General features: G+C 33.6%; 1 protein-coding gene across 1 annotated transcript in view; it reads left to right on the forward strand.

The window, feature by feature from the left end:
- LOC136037095 (importin-5-like) overlaps window positions 1–17,096 on the forward strand; it is a 77,769-nt gene that overhangs the window by 51,397 nt on the left and 9,276 nt on the right. Inside the window, exons 10-12 of the mRNA XM_065719550.1 lie at window positions 2,181–2,389; window positions 6,503–6,739; window positions 9,596–9,745. Coding sequence (XP_065575622.1) covers window positions 2,181–2,389; window positions 6,503–6,739; window positions 9,596–9,745 — 596 coding nt within the window. The remainder of the gene's footprint in view (window positions 1–2,180; window positions 2,390–6,502; window positions 6,740–9,595; window positions 9,746–17,096) is intronic.

Here is a 17,096-nt window from a genome sequence, read left to right on the forward strand (position 1 = left end):
TCAGGGCTGCAGCTCAGCTCCGTGATGGCTGGTGAGGTTTTGTAGACTCCCTATTCGCCATTCCTAGCTCTGGAGGATCTGAGGTCAAAAGTAACCGATGGTTCGCTACTGGCCAACGACACTGCAATCACTAATACTATTGGAACGTTGCGACCTACCATTACGTTGCCGAAGACTTCTTCATTTTTGTATTGCATAAATGTTTTTAACACATATATAGGATTCTTTATGGAAGTGTTTTGGTGTTGAATTATATATATAACGAAAAGAAAAATCACATTAAAAAAAAAAGGGAGACAGAAGGAGAAAAGGAAGGCTGTTTTCCTAAACTAGTGACTAAAATAGACCAGCACTTGAATGAGCCTTTAACCCTACTCATCCATACAATCACATAGGTCAAACAGCATAGCCATGACGAAAGTAAAACAGTTCGAAATAGGGATGAAACCTTTTTATTGACAGTGAATAGATATAAAATTATTTAACTGGATATTTTGAACACATATACAGTGTTCATCATCAGCAGTAAAACTAAAAGACATGAATAAAAATAAACGAAATTTATACCTAATAAACTAATTACATATAGCTTATTGCTCTTATTTTTTTCAATGCAACAGCGGAGGCAAATCTATTTGACCTTTTCGGTTCCGGTTCATTAGAATTATCTGACATATTACGTGGACAGAGATCATAGCTTTTAGGTGAGGGGATATTTACTTTGAATTTTATTTTTATTTTGTTTGAATTTTATTTTGATATTTACTTTGGATTGAAACTCAATTTATGATAATTTATTAAGTTCAAATAAAGTAAATATCACCTCACCTAAAAGCTATAACCTCTGTCCATGTAATATGTCAGATAAATCTAATGAACCGGAACCGAAAAGGTCAAAGAGACCGGCTTCCGCTGTTCTACTGAAAAAAATACGAGCAATAAACTATATATATATATATATATATATATATATATATATATATATATATATATATATATATATATATATATATATATATATATATATATATATATATATATATTTATATATATATATATATATATATATATATATATATATATATATATATATATATATTTATATATATATATTGGAGTTCGTGAAGCAACTGAATGGGATTTAAATAATTGCAGTAGGTTGCTTTTATTGTTACCTATTTTTATTTATTTTGAGCTAATGTGATTATTTATTTGAACTTTTGCGTCTCTTAAATTTCTGCTCCTAGGGCAACTGTTCCCTCTGCCACCACCACCACCCCTAAAACCCCCACTGTGCTAACGGTTGCCTGGTTTCAATTAATATAAGATGTAGGCCTATCTGTCATTTCTCGTTTATAAAGAAATACTGCGTCCGGATATTTCTACCTGATATTTAGAATCATTCTCATATTAGCTTGTGAATATTCCGGAGGAGGACTGACAACACGTAAAAAAAATGGCATTTTTAACCACCTGAATTTGGGAATAACAAACCAACAAACAAAGTCTTTATAGCTCAGATGGTAGAGCGGCTGATCGATAAGACTTTCAATGAAGGGATTTTCGACACCAGCCTTATACTTGACTTTTCTTTACGTAAAATGGATAAAAATCGAGTACATATTTTATTGGCTAAAAGTTACATTTGTGTAGTATAAGACAATGTTAAATTATATTAAGTGTTGAAATGGATAAAGAATTTTATTAGAAAAGGGAGGGGTGTTATTTTATAGCTTTGGTAAATTTGCCCTTTTTTGTTTCGGAATTGGGCGATCGAATTGAAAAAAAAAATCAGGCAAACTTTGATGGGGTGGGTATGTGGTAAGTTGACATCGAAACTGACGTTTGGGGGTGGGGGGGAATAATTTCCACCCAGTCCTCACCGAAAGAGTATATTCTATGTTTTTTTTTTTTTTTTTTTCCTCTTGCCCGACAGACCAAGAAGAATCCCCTGACTATGTTACGTTTGCCGTGTTAAACCATGTTTAAGTTCAACATCACTTCATAGATAATTTAATGACTACTTCGGACCTGATGGTTTTTGCCAATGTTTGATGCAATACTAAAAACATTGATACTTACTTGTATATTTTTTTAATGTACTTACTGTACTCCGCTTATTCTGATTTCCTCTTTTTTGTGTGTTTTTGTGTATCAATTCATTAATTTTTCTTGATAAGGTCTGGAAGAAAAGGCAAATGCTTGCACGATGCTGGTATGCTATGCCCGTGAACTAAAAGGGGCTTTTGCTCCTCACGTTGAGCAAGTTGTCAAACTCATGGTGCCGATGCTTAAATTTTATTTTCATGACGGTGTCAGGACAGCTGCAGCGGAGAGCTTACCCTTCTTACTTGAATGTGCCAAAGCAAGGGGTCCTCAGTATCTCCAGGTAAGGCTATATCAATTTATTAGATTAGTTCAATAAACTACTACTAATAACTCACTGCAATACCAAGCCGCCTGAGGCCAAAACAGCTACACTCCTCCTCCAACCTAATCTATTCAAGGTCTCCCTCTTTGCACCTTCCCAGGAAGTTCCCATTTCCTTTAAATCTTTATTTATGACATATTCCCATCCCAGACGAGGACGACCTGCTTTCCTTGTAGCCCAAGACGGTTAGCCAAAAAGGACAATCTTCGGCAAACTGTCATTCTTCATCTGCAGAACGTGGCCTAGCCATCTCAATCTTTCTTTCATTATAGCCCTAGAAAGTGGGATTGAACCACATTTTTCGTACATCCTACTGTTTGAAATACTACTAAAAAGTTATAGGCCAAAAAAAATCTAATTGTACAAACATTCACTGCAATCTTGAATGCAATTTTTGGGCTTTCTGAGTTAGATTAGACTGTCCATTTTCTTGTCAGATGTGTTATTATAGACTTTTTTTGCTAAATAACTGGGAAGTGCTGTTTTTTGCTGTTTTAGCTGTATTTAATTTAAGTGTTGTCTAATTTGTGTTTTAGATTAGGTAATATTTGTAATGTTTTACAATTTTATTCCTTTCTATGTTCAGGTTGGTCAAGCAAGAGCTCCTCAGTATCTTCAAGTAGATATAGACACAATTAATTAGACTTATTTGAATAAAATACACTGAAAATATTCTCTTATAAAACATTAAGTGCAATCTGGTGGTGAAATATTTTCGTAGAAATGGCCATTTTAGACTGGAATAGGTCCTACTGTTTTCTTTCTAAGGAAGAAATAAAATAATTTTATATCATTTTCGCCATTGGGTGGTCTTATCCAAAACGACTTTCACTTTTTTCCTTAACGGCATGCAAATACATAAACTTGTATGGAAAATTCTCTCCTCTTTTGTGAAACTCTGAAGCCAGTAGAAGGTGTTCACCCTCTTTTTCCTCTTTTGTTATGGATTGGAACTCTATGGATGGTACTAAAACTTGGCACTGTTCTCTCAACCGTGTTATGGCTACCACTTATAAAAACTTATCTTTTTTTTATGTTTCGAGGACAAATCTCTCAACATTTCCTAAGTTATGATAGACGTAGAAAGAATTTAAAAAAAAAAAGAAATAGAAAGTAAATATTCCTCACCGACGACAAAAAAAGATTTACAGGAGCCAAAAGAAAATATCCCTAGAAAGATTTAACTAAAAGAAGGGAGGGAATGAAATAGAAATGCAGAAAACCCCTGCTTAAATGCTGTGGCTCCAAGAAGCATTGCTTTCTGTACGTTCACACCTGTACGTTCAATATGCAAATTTTCAGAATGATTAAAAATTGTTAAAAATCTCTGCATTTATGAGAGATTGTTATTTTATTGATCACATTGCAGTAGCTATTAATACTATGGCTCAATTGATGTAGGTTCTGAGTAGTGTTTAAGAGGAAGCCCTGTGTGGTTCAGTTAACTAACAAATTAGCTGAATTCAAATGACAAATTTTCGTGTTATGTGTGGTTACTTTGACTATAAGGCGCACTATAACTAGTACTAACTAAGTATATTTAGCTAGTACTAACTAAGTTGAACCAGAATTATTCATAGAACTTTTAGCCAATCAGATAATTTCATAAAAAATCTTGATAAGCTGAAACTAGTACTAGCTAAATCTGGGTATTAGAGAAATATCATTGTGTATGTGGGCTTTATACGATTAGCTTGGCTATGAAAAAAATCATCCGCCGCTTTTTCTACCTTAAACAATCTTCTTATCTAATGGGGATGAGAAGCTTGAGTTGCCAATCCGGACTGCAGTGATGTCTTTGGTTTCTGACTGCCTAAACTGCATTTGGAAAACCTTCTTTAGACAAGTCAGAACACAAACCTTGTACTTCTGTTGATTCGATTCGTTTTTATGAAATACAGTAGAATCAAAAACAAGAAAGGATTATGACTCAGGAAATGATTTTAAGATGTTACTTGTTTACCTCTAGGTTTGAAGTAAACTAGAAATTACACTTTAGGGGTTAGTTATCCTCGCACCACCCCATCTGTACTAGTTGCTGTTTCAGACAACTTTTTAGTCTATCTGAAGTCGTGCCCTCAAGTGTGAGCTAGATGGCACTGTGCTGCTGGCATGGAAAATTGTCCAACTTGATTGAATTAACAGGAATTGTTATTTTTGGTATTTAGTTGGAGAAAATGAGGCGTGTCTCTAGAAAGGACTCTGAAAGTAAAGTATCGTTTGTTTCGTTTGTTTTGAATTGTTTTTTTATTAGTATGTATTGTTTCTAAAACTATACGTTTATTTCTTTAGTTTGGAAGGAAGATGTGTAGTTTTTACTTCTATGTTTAACTTTTATCAGATTAAGTTCTTTTATTCAGTAAATATAGAAAACACTACAATCCAAAAAAAAAAATTTCCAAGGGTCCCAGAGACCCGCTAACTGGGAAAACAAAAATTAAAACTACGGTAAAATTCTAGTTAATTGACTTCTTGCTATCTTGGAAAGGGTTTAGGTTAGGAAAATGAAACTTTCAGGGATGTGTCTACAGGCTAAAGTATGCCCGGGGAAGGTATTTTAAAGTACCCACCTCCACTCCTTCTCCCTCCATAGGGCCCTGAAATTTGCCTACATAACAGGTCTATACCTATTGAAATTTTGACAAAACAACATTTTACTTTAATTTTTAGTTACTAGTTGCTTTTTCTCTACCTTTAGTTCTGAAAATGCAATTCCTGTTATTTGAGTAGAATTTTGAGCTATATCAATGTCTTTTTTTTTTAATTTAGGAAATGTATTTGCATATCTTTAAAGCCTTATAAAATGGAATTGAGTAAAGTTATGAAGCTGAAAACAATTTTGTTGTACTTCAATTAAGCAGAAGATCTATTTTGCAAGGTTTCACTTTTATAAACCACATATTTTTAAAGGTCATCAAAGGTCAGGGCCCTCTAGAGGGAGAAGGAGTGGAGGTAATTGCTTCAAAATACCTTCCCAGGCCATACTTTAGTCTGCAGATTTATCCCTGAAAATTTCATTTTCCTAACCTAAACCCTTTCTGAGATAGCAAGAAGTCAATTAACTAGAGTTTTACCTAAAACTACATATTGAATCATTATAGGCTTTCCTATCTGGTGTTCCTTGCCCACAACACGTAAGGACATAGTAATCAGTAAATTTTTCAATCCACTCGTTGCCGCTTTTTTGTAAAGGGAATCTCACTATGACATTTCACTAATATCGAGATTTTACTTGCACTAATTTAAGCGTATTTTTTCATAGGATTTTCTGATTGACTGAAAATTCTATGGAAATATCCGATTGGCTCAAATGTAGTGCTTAGTAAATCTCGGTGTTAGTAAAATGTCGTTGTTAATGGGCCTTAGTTGACCTTTTCTTTTGCAATTTGTAAAGTTTTTATTCATTTATAATGTGGTATTGTTGTTTGTGTGCTTTTGTTTATTTTCTTTCCCTTCATTTGCTCCTCTATTAGCACTTTTATTCTTTTTTAAAGAGGGTAGAAATTAAAATGATTATTATAATAAGGTAATAGGTTAAGGAGAGAATAAGGGGTGTGACGCCCTTTTCTGCAAGGTAATTTGCTCTTTTTGAAGCTTCTTTGCTAGCGCTGTTGTTCTGATCATTTACTATAATGTGATTGATATAATATAATGACATTGTAATATTATTCAGGTTCTAGTGAAAGGGTAGATCTGAAAGGTACGGGGGTTTCCTTGGCTTTTTGACGTCTTTCGAACCAATGATTATTCTAATAGCTTCTTTGGTTGCTATATGAAATAGCAGAAGTAACTGAGGTAGTAAGCCCCCCTTGGTGTGCTATACTGCGATACTTTTTAAACTGTTGATTTGGGAGTATGAGAAAATAATAAGAGACAGAACTGTTTTGTTTTCAAGAAAGGAAAAACTAACAATTACGTACACCATCTACTGTCAACCACCGAAATCCTAAAATCATAAAAGTATTTTAAACTGGACTAGTTGATTAAACTTTTAGAAACATGTTAAACTTTTTGGCTGAATGCTAATTTTCATGCTAGATACTCAAAAATAGATGTTTCTTTCTCTTCTAGGAAATGTGGTCATTCATTTGTATAGATCTTTTGAAAGCGATAAGCAGCGAGCCAGAAAAGGAGGTTTTATCTGAGGAGCTTCATTCATTGGCCAAGTGTGTTGAAACCCTGGGTGCTGGATGCTTAGACGAAAGTGCTATGCTTGAAGTGTCAAACATTCTTAATAAGTTGTTAAATGAACATTTTGAAAATGCTCAAGAAAGGCAGAATAAGAGGAAAGATGAAGATTATGATGAAGTACGTTTTTCTTTTTTTCTCCTATTAATCATGTACCGGAAACTTCAATTCGCAAGTGCTGGTCACAACTCATGGTCAATTTTATATTACGCTGAAATCGGGATAAGTTTTTTTTTCTTTTTTTACAAGTTTTTAACTAGTCAAACAGTTCGTAATATCGAACTGTAAGAGGAGTGACCCAGCTTAATTGTAAGCGAAACTAAAAAACAGAATTTTGATACCAATAGATGCATACAAAGAATCGGATTTTTATGCTGACTTCAAATATAGAAGTTATATCAAGTTTAATCCTCCCCGTCAAAAGTTACGAACCTGAGAAAATTTGCCTTGTTTTCGCAAAAAAGGTGGAAAAATCTCCTAAAATTCATAGAAAATTCATGAAAATCACACCATCAGAGAACCCTCTTGTAGAGGCTTCAATGTCCTATCTGTAAAAATGTGAAATTTGTTTTTTGTTTTGTTTCTTTTTACCAGAAGAAATATCACGGATGCGTTTTTTTTTTTTTTTTTTAGGGGGTGATTTTATCGAACCCCTAAAAAAATCAACTTGTATGAACAACAAAACGTGATTCAATTTAAAACTAAATTTTCTTAAAAAGATTATTGAGAAGAAAACGAAATGCAGAAATTAAATTAATAATTTGGTGGTGTGGTAAGAAGACATAACAGGGAATGATGATTCACTGCCAGTATATGGGCTTCCCGTCAAAGCCAACTGGGGTTTGAGGTTGAACTAACCTATGATATAATCGAAGTGCAGTTGAATCTGATGATACCAATTGTTAAGACCCAGTTTGGTATTTGGTGAGGAATGGCCTTTTGTTCTGGCAGTTGGCTGTTGAGCTTTTTTGCTCCAGCCCTGACCCTGTATTAACACCTTCTTACGGACATACCTCCATTCGGGCGGTTTTAGCTAGTGTGTAAATCCTCGAACAACAGTAAATATGGTTTGGCCAGTGCCTTTCCTGTGAAATTTACGTGTAATTGGATCTTTAATATGCCTACCCATTTCCAAACGAGCTATTTGAGCATAAATAAACAATGATGTCTCTCATTGCGGGTATCTTGGCCACACCTTGAAGGGCCTCTCTCAGTAGCAAAAAAGAAATAGGAGAAGGGAAGATAAAGTGAAAACACAAAAGGGAGTTTACCAAATAAAGAAAATTTAACAACAGATTGTTTTACAAATTAGGAATAAATCTGATATAAATAAATTAAATCGGTTTGTTTTAGTATTCTCGTATACGTGTTTATATATATATATATATATATATATATATATATATTTATATATATATATATATGTATATATATATACCATTTTTGTTTTTAACATCAATTTTTTTCTTGTTCTTTATTTTTTTTTTTACTAGTATATTTTTCATCATTACTTTTTTTCTGGTATGACAAAGATTATATTTTTTAAATTTTTAGTTTATCTGAGCTCAGCTCGAGTTTTCTGCAAAATTTCCGAGAACAAACTCGTAAACAGAACTTTGAAAAAATTCATAGGGATTTACGGAGATTCAAATAGACATTTGAGTTTCTAAATCTCATGTTATCCTCTGAAGATCCAACGATAACTGAATGATTTTGTTCAGAAGCAATATTTAACAACATATCTGGTTATATTCTAAGATCTCATACTAGAGTTTAATCAATCATAACTGCACCCGGGAAGGAGTAAAGATTTTCTATTCTAAGATTATTTGAAGGACTTTACCCTACTTGGCAAATCTGACTTTTTAACAGTTTGAAACCCCTTGCATGGTAAAAATCACACGGTTGTTCCTAAATCTTAGATTTGAACTGTGCTCAAAGATTGATTCAATTCTCCTCTTTAAATATATAGAATAAGTTTAAATTCCAAAATTTTATAGAATGCTACATTCTTAAGAAAAGCCCCAAAGTTTGAGGATAAAGTACCTTTCATACTTCAAATGTTCAAGAGATAAGATATATACTGCAAATTTTTTTAGTTACTTTTTTTACTTTATATTTTACTTTAGCTCTTTTTATATTTTAAAAATTTCAATGACAATTATATTAGAAACAAGAACTTGAAAAAAATTTTAAATATGAAATATTAGAGAAATGTATATATAAAATGTAAAGTAAATTTTTACTTTACTTTCAAAATGTAAGAAATAAATATTATTTTATATATATACATTTACTAATAAAAATTACTAAAAAAATATAAAAGTAATTTTTTTTTACTTTTTTCAAAAAATATAAGTGATCTAGTTTCATTATCAGCAAAAAAAAGGTCAGTGTTCCCCTTATTATTGCTATGAACTAACCATCTAATTCATGTAAATAGAAATTAAATGTGCCTGCTCTATAGCGTAAATTTTAGGTGCATAATAATAGTTTGTGGGCTGGTAGAGAATGTGTTCTACTCAGTCAATAGTGATAGCCATCCTTGTCTTGCCCATCCATCAAGGAGCGATTCAAGTTTTCCTAGTAGGCGGTAGCAATTATGCCTGTTAGTCCTAGATTTTCGAATATTTCCCTTAAAAGAACTATTTAAATTTCATTTTGAATTCGAATATATCGCAAATTGTATAGTAATGGATTTGTAACAGGTTTTCCTCTAATTTAGCACAATTTATCCAAGTTTTATAAGTTCAAGTTCAGTTCAAATTACATTTACTTCCATAAGGGGCACCGTTTTTCTTATCGTTATATATTTACTATCAAATTTTGTTGGGATTTCTGATTATTGAACTGGTCTATACATTAAAAGTAGTTTTATTTGCCATATTGACTACAGCAAGCCCAGAAGATCGAATTTTAGCAGGCCTATTCTTTTAGTATGACTTGGTTTAACGCATTAATTTTGTGTTTGAATAGATTGTTGAGGAGCAGCTTGTTGGAGAAGATGACGAAGATGTTTTCCAATTGAGCAAGATTAGTGATGTTATCCATGCATTGATGCTTACTTACAAAACCTCGTTTTTTCCAGTCTTTGATGGGTTGGTACACCATTTTGTCAAACTTTTGGTAAGTGAATTTTTTTTCTTTTGAAATTTATTAAAGAAAATTTGATTAATACTTCTGTAGTGAATTGACAATTAGGGAGTCTTGAAAGTAAACAAATATCTTAATTTTCCGAAACGCTTACAACCACCACTTATGTTACTAGAAATAATTTAGGGAGATATATGTAACCATACGTATCTTATCATAGGCGGTGCAGTAGCGCTGCCTTAGTAAAGAGCGATGTTGGCGCAATGTTTTTTGTTTTTTTTATAGGCCAAGGCACTTTGTATCGAAGGAGTTGTCGTAGAAACTTCAAAAAGGGCTCATACGATTGTACATCGAAAGGGCTAGTCCCCTTTTTAATAGTCGAAAGAGATTGGAGCCTACCCCCCTCCCACGCCCACCATTTCCCAAAGCATATTCAATCAAAATTTTGATATAGCCATTTTGTTCAACGCAGTTGAAAGGTCGGGAAATGTCTTTGAGGATGATAACCTCCCCACAGCCCTCAGGGCAAGTATTGTAAATTATGCCCTGGGGGCATTTAAGGCTTATATAGATAGGGTAATCGTATAAACTTCGGAGGGAGCTCATTAGATTGGTAATCAGAAGTTCTAATGCCCTCTTTAAGATTCAGAGTGATCGGAGGGTGGATACCCCCCCCCCATAGACACACAAATCTCATATTTTTCCGAAACGCATCTGATAGAAATTTTTGGGATGGCCGTTTGTTCTCGTAGAAACTTCTTAAAAGGCTCATTCGATCGGAAATTGAAGGGCCCTCTTTTAACAGTCAAAAGTGATTGGGAGTGCAACAAGCCTCCTCCCCCCACGCCCATCAATTCCCAAAACACATCTAATCAAAATTTTCAGTTTGCTATTCTGTTCAGCGTATTTGAAAGGTACCGAAATTTGTTTTTAGGATAACACTCTTGTGCCACAGTCCTCAGCGCAAGGGTTGTAAGTTATGCCTTAGGGGCATATAACTTTTTTATGGAAGGTGTGGTCGTGTGAACTACAAGAGGCTCATTTTATTTGAAATATATAGTTCTAGTTCCTTTTGAGAGTCAAAGAAGATGAAGAGCAACTAGTCCTTCTCCCTGACATTCTTTTTTCCCAAAACGCATTCAATTGAAATTGTGAGATTGTCATTTTGTTACCAATAGTCCAAAAATCATATAACGATGTCGTTAGGGTCGTCTCTAACGACATTGTTAACACCATCCCCTAGACCCCATTGGCAAGGACTGTAAGTTATACCTGGTGCATAGAAAGGTTTTTATAGAACGTGTAGTCGTATAAACTTTGGATCGGATGGAGCTCGTTTGATTTGAAGTCGGAAGTTTTCTTAAAGGTCCACTAATTATGTCTTTGGGGATCTCAACCTCTCCACAGTCCTCAGGACAAGGTCTGTAAGTTAGGTAATTCGTTCATTGTTTACACCTAGCATATGCTATTGAGAAAGGTATGCATGTTTGAACTTTACTTTCCAAGAAGATGAAGAGTATTCAGGTGAGACTTTCAGAGAATGTTGAGGGGAGAGCTGAACTAAATCAAATACGTAATGTGTATATGAATTGTCAAAATGATACAACACAGGAATAACTGAGTATATTATTTTAGAAAATTTAGGAAATAATAATGGAGATGATAAAAAAGGCAATACTTGCATGCTACCAATACTACTACAACTACCACCACTACTACTACCACACTAATCCATTTATAGTGTAAGGGGAAATTTGAACTAAATCAAAAGACGATATGTGTAAGTAGATTGTCAAAATAGCGGACCTCAAGAATTGATTTGGGTATTAAGTTGGATCTTTCAGAGAATACTTAAATGAGAAGATCATCTCACCAAAAGGCAATATGTGCACACTACTGCTAATACTACTTCTATGCTACAGTTACTGCTTCTACTACTGCTTCTATTGCAACTACTTGTAGGGTTAAGTGCAATAAGATGAAAAGTTCAAGAAGTATATGAACATACATGCTATCAAAAGGACATATCAGCAATGACATATCAATTGCTAATTGTATTTAATTGAAACTTCCTGAACTTGAAGAGAGGGATGTTCAACTGACCAAAAGCAATAGGTTAATGCTACTGCTGCTAGTAGTACTACCGATATTCAATAGAATTCCTAGTAATATCAGTACTACTACTGTGACTACTATTACGACTATACCTAAGGGTATGAAGGTGAAATTTTCAAAAAAAAATTTGAGTGGGGAATATGAACTGAATCAGAACACGCCCTCTGTATGCAGTTTGTCAAAAGGGTGTAGCAGCAATATCTCTGGAAAGCTTAGGCTTAGGCTACTACAAGTAATCTTATTGCTACTTCTACTGCTATTAAAACTAAGGATATTAAGTAAGGTGAAAGATTTGGGATGCATAGAAACTGGATGGAATTAATTCGAAGTACACTTTGCCCACACAGGTTGTCAAGCAGACACTTCAGGAAGGGCTGATGGTATTTATTAAGCTGAAACTTTCAGCATGTGTTCAAAGGGATGTTGAAGAAAATAATGGTGCCATGCGCATGCTGCTACAACTATTGCTACTGCGCAAGCTAAGGGTATTAAGGTGAAGCTTTTGTGGAATATTTAGGCGGATCTTTAGCTAAATCAAAACAAACTATGAGCATGTGGACTTTCAAAATGTAGCAAAGCAATATCTGAACAGAAACTTATACTATTATTAATTTAGATCTTAAAGGGTAAGTCGTGGAGGACTTCACTACAGTTACTGTAACTAATGACGCTAAGGGTATTAAGATGAAACTTAATGGGAACGTTTCGGAGTTTCTATTAAACGAAAAAACTGTGTGCATGCAGGTTTTCAAAGGAGTATATAAGCAATATCATAGGTAGTACCACTATAATAACTTGAAATAATGAAGCTTTCAAAGGGGCTAATTCGATTCAAAATTAAAAGTTCTGGTGCCCTTTTTAAGAGTAAAAAGAGACAGACGCAAGTAGCCCTTCACTCAAACCTATTCACTTTCCAAACGCATCCAGTCAAAAAAATCTAGACAGCCGTTTTGCTCAGCATAGTAGAACGGTCCAGTAACTATGTCTCTAGAGATAATTGGCTTGTCAATCCCCCACAATTATGCAATTAGCCCATTAGGCTTTAAACTAAATATTGCTTTAAAATAAACCAACATGTATTGTGTTTATGGTTACTAATAAGACAACTACATTTTATTTTTCAGGTCAACTTCAGAAGCTATTAACTTAAACTATAAATTAATGTCAGGATTAGAAATTGTTAAAAAAGTTTCTGCAACATACAAATAGCAACCCATACTATGGATGCTTATAGAAAAAACTGAAACTATGTAAAATAATTTATTTTTCTATGAAAAAAATTATGTCAATGAAAAGGAACAGAAATTAATTTTAAAAACTTTAAAAAATTCAAGATTTTAAGGAATAAGTATCAGTAAATGTCAATTAAACTGACAGTCCATTGCCATTTGTTTTTGTTGTTTTTCTTCCTTTTTTTCAGTAAAGTGCAAATTATGTTCTGGTCTTGAGAAGGCATGGGGGTTATCAGCTCTACCCATGTTAATTTTTGCTCCTTTTGAGTTTGACTCGGCTATTTATTGTAATTTCTGTTCGTTTCGAGTGTCATTTATTTATTGATAGTGATTTGTGGTAGTTTTACGCTTGGAAGATTATTTGACTTCATTTTTGCTCATTCTTGGCTTAATTGAGCTCTTTACTTTTCTTTGAAAAAACTTTTTTATGGAAAAAGTTTTTTTAATTAATTTGAATAATATACGTATATGAAGGTAGTTTGTATGAAAAGATAGCGAATTATTTTGTATTTAAATTTCCGTTTTGCTGTTTTTTTAGCTTTTTTTCTTGTGCTACGTAAATACTCTTTTCATCAATTAAAAGCAATGGTTTTTGTTTAACTTTTATAAAAAAAAATATAAATGTGTCTATACTTAATTCAAAATCCTCCTTTCATCAACGATCTTTCTTTTTTTAGAAGATATCTTGGGCGTATAAATCTGCAGAAACAAGAAATAAAATATAGGCCTATGTATATCTATTTGTTTTTACGGAGCCTACCAGCTAGTCTATCCCTCCCTCTTTGGCATTGCTTTTACAATTGTGCTGGCAATTGTAGTTACAAGTAGTTGAGGTTTCAGTCGCAATCAGTCACAGTTAAAAGTATTTGCAGTTGCAGTTAGTCACAAATTAAATAGTTAAGAGCAGTCACAGCTTGAAATAGTCACAATAGCAGTGGTACTAATTCCATAAGTAGTAGTTGTAGTAGGTCTCAAAGATTCAATTTATTGCTTTTGTTCGTATGCCCTTTTGACAACCTCCACGCATTTAGTGCATTATGATTTTGTTCAATATACCCTGCTATATTCCCTAATAGTTTCCTTTTGGTTTAATTTTACTCTCCCACGAGTTTCCCTGAAAGTTGAAACTTAATACCTTATTCTGTTCCTGGGGTATTATATCTATGCTCCCTTGACAACCTGGATGTACTTTAACCCTTTTGATGAAAATTTATTTTGAAGAATAAAAAATACCCTCGATTTTATAGATGGGTGTCTTCTGGTACATATTGGGATATGTCTTAGAGTGTACCACTTTTTCTGTCCCACTATATACCAGATGACATCCATCTATAAAATTAAGCATTTTTTTCTGAATATTTTGCCCCAAGATGGCCACATGATATGACCAAATAATTTGTTTTTCTTTTGGTACCACAAACTTACTGTAATACAAAATCTTACTGTAGTAAAAAAAAAAATTGCACCGAGTGTGGCCCGTGGGCGTTTAATTGCCGATCCATGCTGTAACTAATGACACTAAGGGCATTAAGTTGAAACCTTTAGGGGGAGTTTCAATTAAACGAAAAAACTACGCATGCAAGTGTTAAAAGGGCATATGATAGTAACAATTTATTAATTCCCTCTATAACAAAAATTATAAAAATTCTGAAAAGAGGTTTAATAGGAGAGAGAAATAAAAGAAAAAAAGACACACAAAACGCATAGACTGGAAAATACAAAACTAGATAAATACGAGAAATGAACAACGAAAAATTATAACAATAATAATCATAAAAACACGGAGGTAATCGTAAAAAATAACTTTGCAAATTAAAAATACACTGAATTAACAGAGCTTTTTTCTCGACTGGAGAAAAAAGACTACACAGGGGCTAAAATGAAAATATATTGGCCAAAGAAAACTTTATAAAGGTGGTCCTAGTGTACGTCAGTCAAACTGATCTCTGACTCGGGCAAGTGCTCCATGCGTCTTTCTAATTTTTTCTTTGAGACTTATGGATTATGAGGTGTTTATTATCACGAAGAGTTTTGCCATAAAGAAGGCCAAGATATACCCAAGATTTTTTTTTCTAGAATTTCAGTTCGATCTATATTAATAGAGAGGACCTCTTTTCTGTTGGTTAATACCAAAAATTAAAAACTTTGTTTTGGGCGGTGCAGTGGTTAACCCTGTGGAATTTAAACTCCTAGAAATTCAGGTTACAATCTCCTGAAACCCAGATACATTCTCACTTAAGAATAGAAGGTCATCAGCGTATGAAATATGACTGATATCAAAGCTATCTAGAGTGACCAGAAGATGCAAAATCGTTGTAGCCGAGCGAGAACCTACATTGCAAATTATAGGAGTAATCAGTGACCCCTGTTTAACCCCTCTTCTTATAGGTATTTTGATCGAAATTAAACGGCCAACTCTAATTCTACTGGTAAAGTTCTTCATACCATGATCAAAGAGACATGAACGTATTCACCCCAGATCTCAAGAGAGATAAATTGGATTGGGAGGGCAATATAGAGTCAAATGCGCCAGATATATCGAGTGCACAAGCGAATAATTCTTTCTTAGAGTAGTCCTATGACGAAGAATTGAAAGAAGTGTCCCGTCAGCGTCCTAAACACCAAGAACTCTGTGGAACCCGAACAGATTGTCCCCGTATTTATTCTGTCATAAACTTGGTCAGAAATAACTTTTTTAAAAGCTTCCCAATAATAAAAATAATAATAAAACAAATAATAAAAAATAAAATAAAATAAAAAAAACGGTAATAACCCTGTAAGAAGAGCAAACAGAAGGGTCTTGACCTCATTTTAGAATACAAGAAGTTAGGCCCTCACAAGATGACTTTGGTACATAATTCTGAGACAAAGTAACTTCAGATAATAAAAAAAGATGTAAGAAAAGCTTGGGAAAGTTATGCTTCAAATGTTCGGACATGATCCCATCAGGAGCCACAGACTTGCCAGGTTTCAGAGGTCGTACTCGGTTTTCAATATCAGAAGGTAAAACTATTATAAAATTCTCATAAGGATTTAAATCACGAAAATGCGTTAATAATTTTGATTTAAAGATTGTGTCTTGAGGAGGAGGATCAGTTGCAAAACGAATGGATAAGCTTACGAAATTTATTCTTTGTATACTTTGTAAGATGGAAATGGACTCCAGACCGTGGCTGATCAGCCTCAATCCACATATTACGCCAGAACAGCGACGTTCTTTTGCCTCTTTAAGCCTTGGATACGTAGACCAGCCTAGTTTCCTGGTACCCCTCCTTATTCTTTCAAAAAGAACGGAAGTAGTGGCTGAGATTTTTAGAGCACTATCTATATGGGCCAGCTAAAGCTCAAGGTCTAGGAGATCAGATGAAAGAGAAGTAGCTAGAAGATGGATGTGAATTTTAATTTTATCTATTAGAGAATCTAAGGTAAGCTGATAATAAACAAGTTCATCGGAGACGACCATCGACTGAGACCGTAACTCTGATATATTGGTCAATGCAAAATCGATATTAAAAACAGTTTCATAAAAGTGTGTTTAAGTGAGAGAACATAATAAATAAGTCACTGGGCAAAGAAGATAACAAAGTTTGTGAACGGTGTAGGGAAAATCAGTGTTAAAGTCGCCCAAAGCTAAAATCAATTTATTACTGGCCCTGATTTTTAATAATAACTAAACCCCTGTGCCTTCCCAAGGTCAGAACATAATTGGGATTTTACTGAAAAAAATAAAGTTTTCACTTTTATAACTTTAATAAATCAAATATTATTAACATTTTAAGGAATAAATATCAGCACATGTGTATTAAAGTGACAATGCACATTAATTTTTTTTTTCTTGCTAAAGAGTAAATTATATTCTGGCCTTGACAAGGGATAGGAGTTTTGAGTCTTACTCGCGTTAATTTCAGTTCGTTTTGAGTTTGATTAGGTTATTTATTGTAATTTTTGTTCGTCTTGGGTTTCATTTATTTATTGATGCTGATTCATGGTAGTTTTACGCTTGGTAGATTATTTGATTCTAGTTTTGCTCATTTTTG

Source organism: Artemia franciscana, chromosome 16 (assembly GCF_032884065.1).
Source record: "Artemia franciscana chromosome 16, ASM3288406v1, whole genome shotgun sequence".
Classification (NCBI taxonomy): Eukaryota; Metazoa; Arthropoda; class Branchiopoda; order Anostraca; family Artemiidae; genus Artemia; species Artemia franciscana.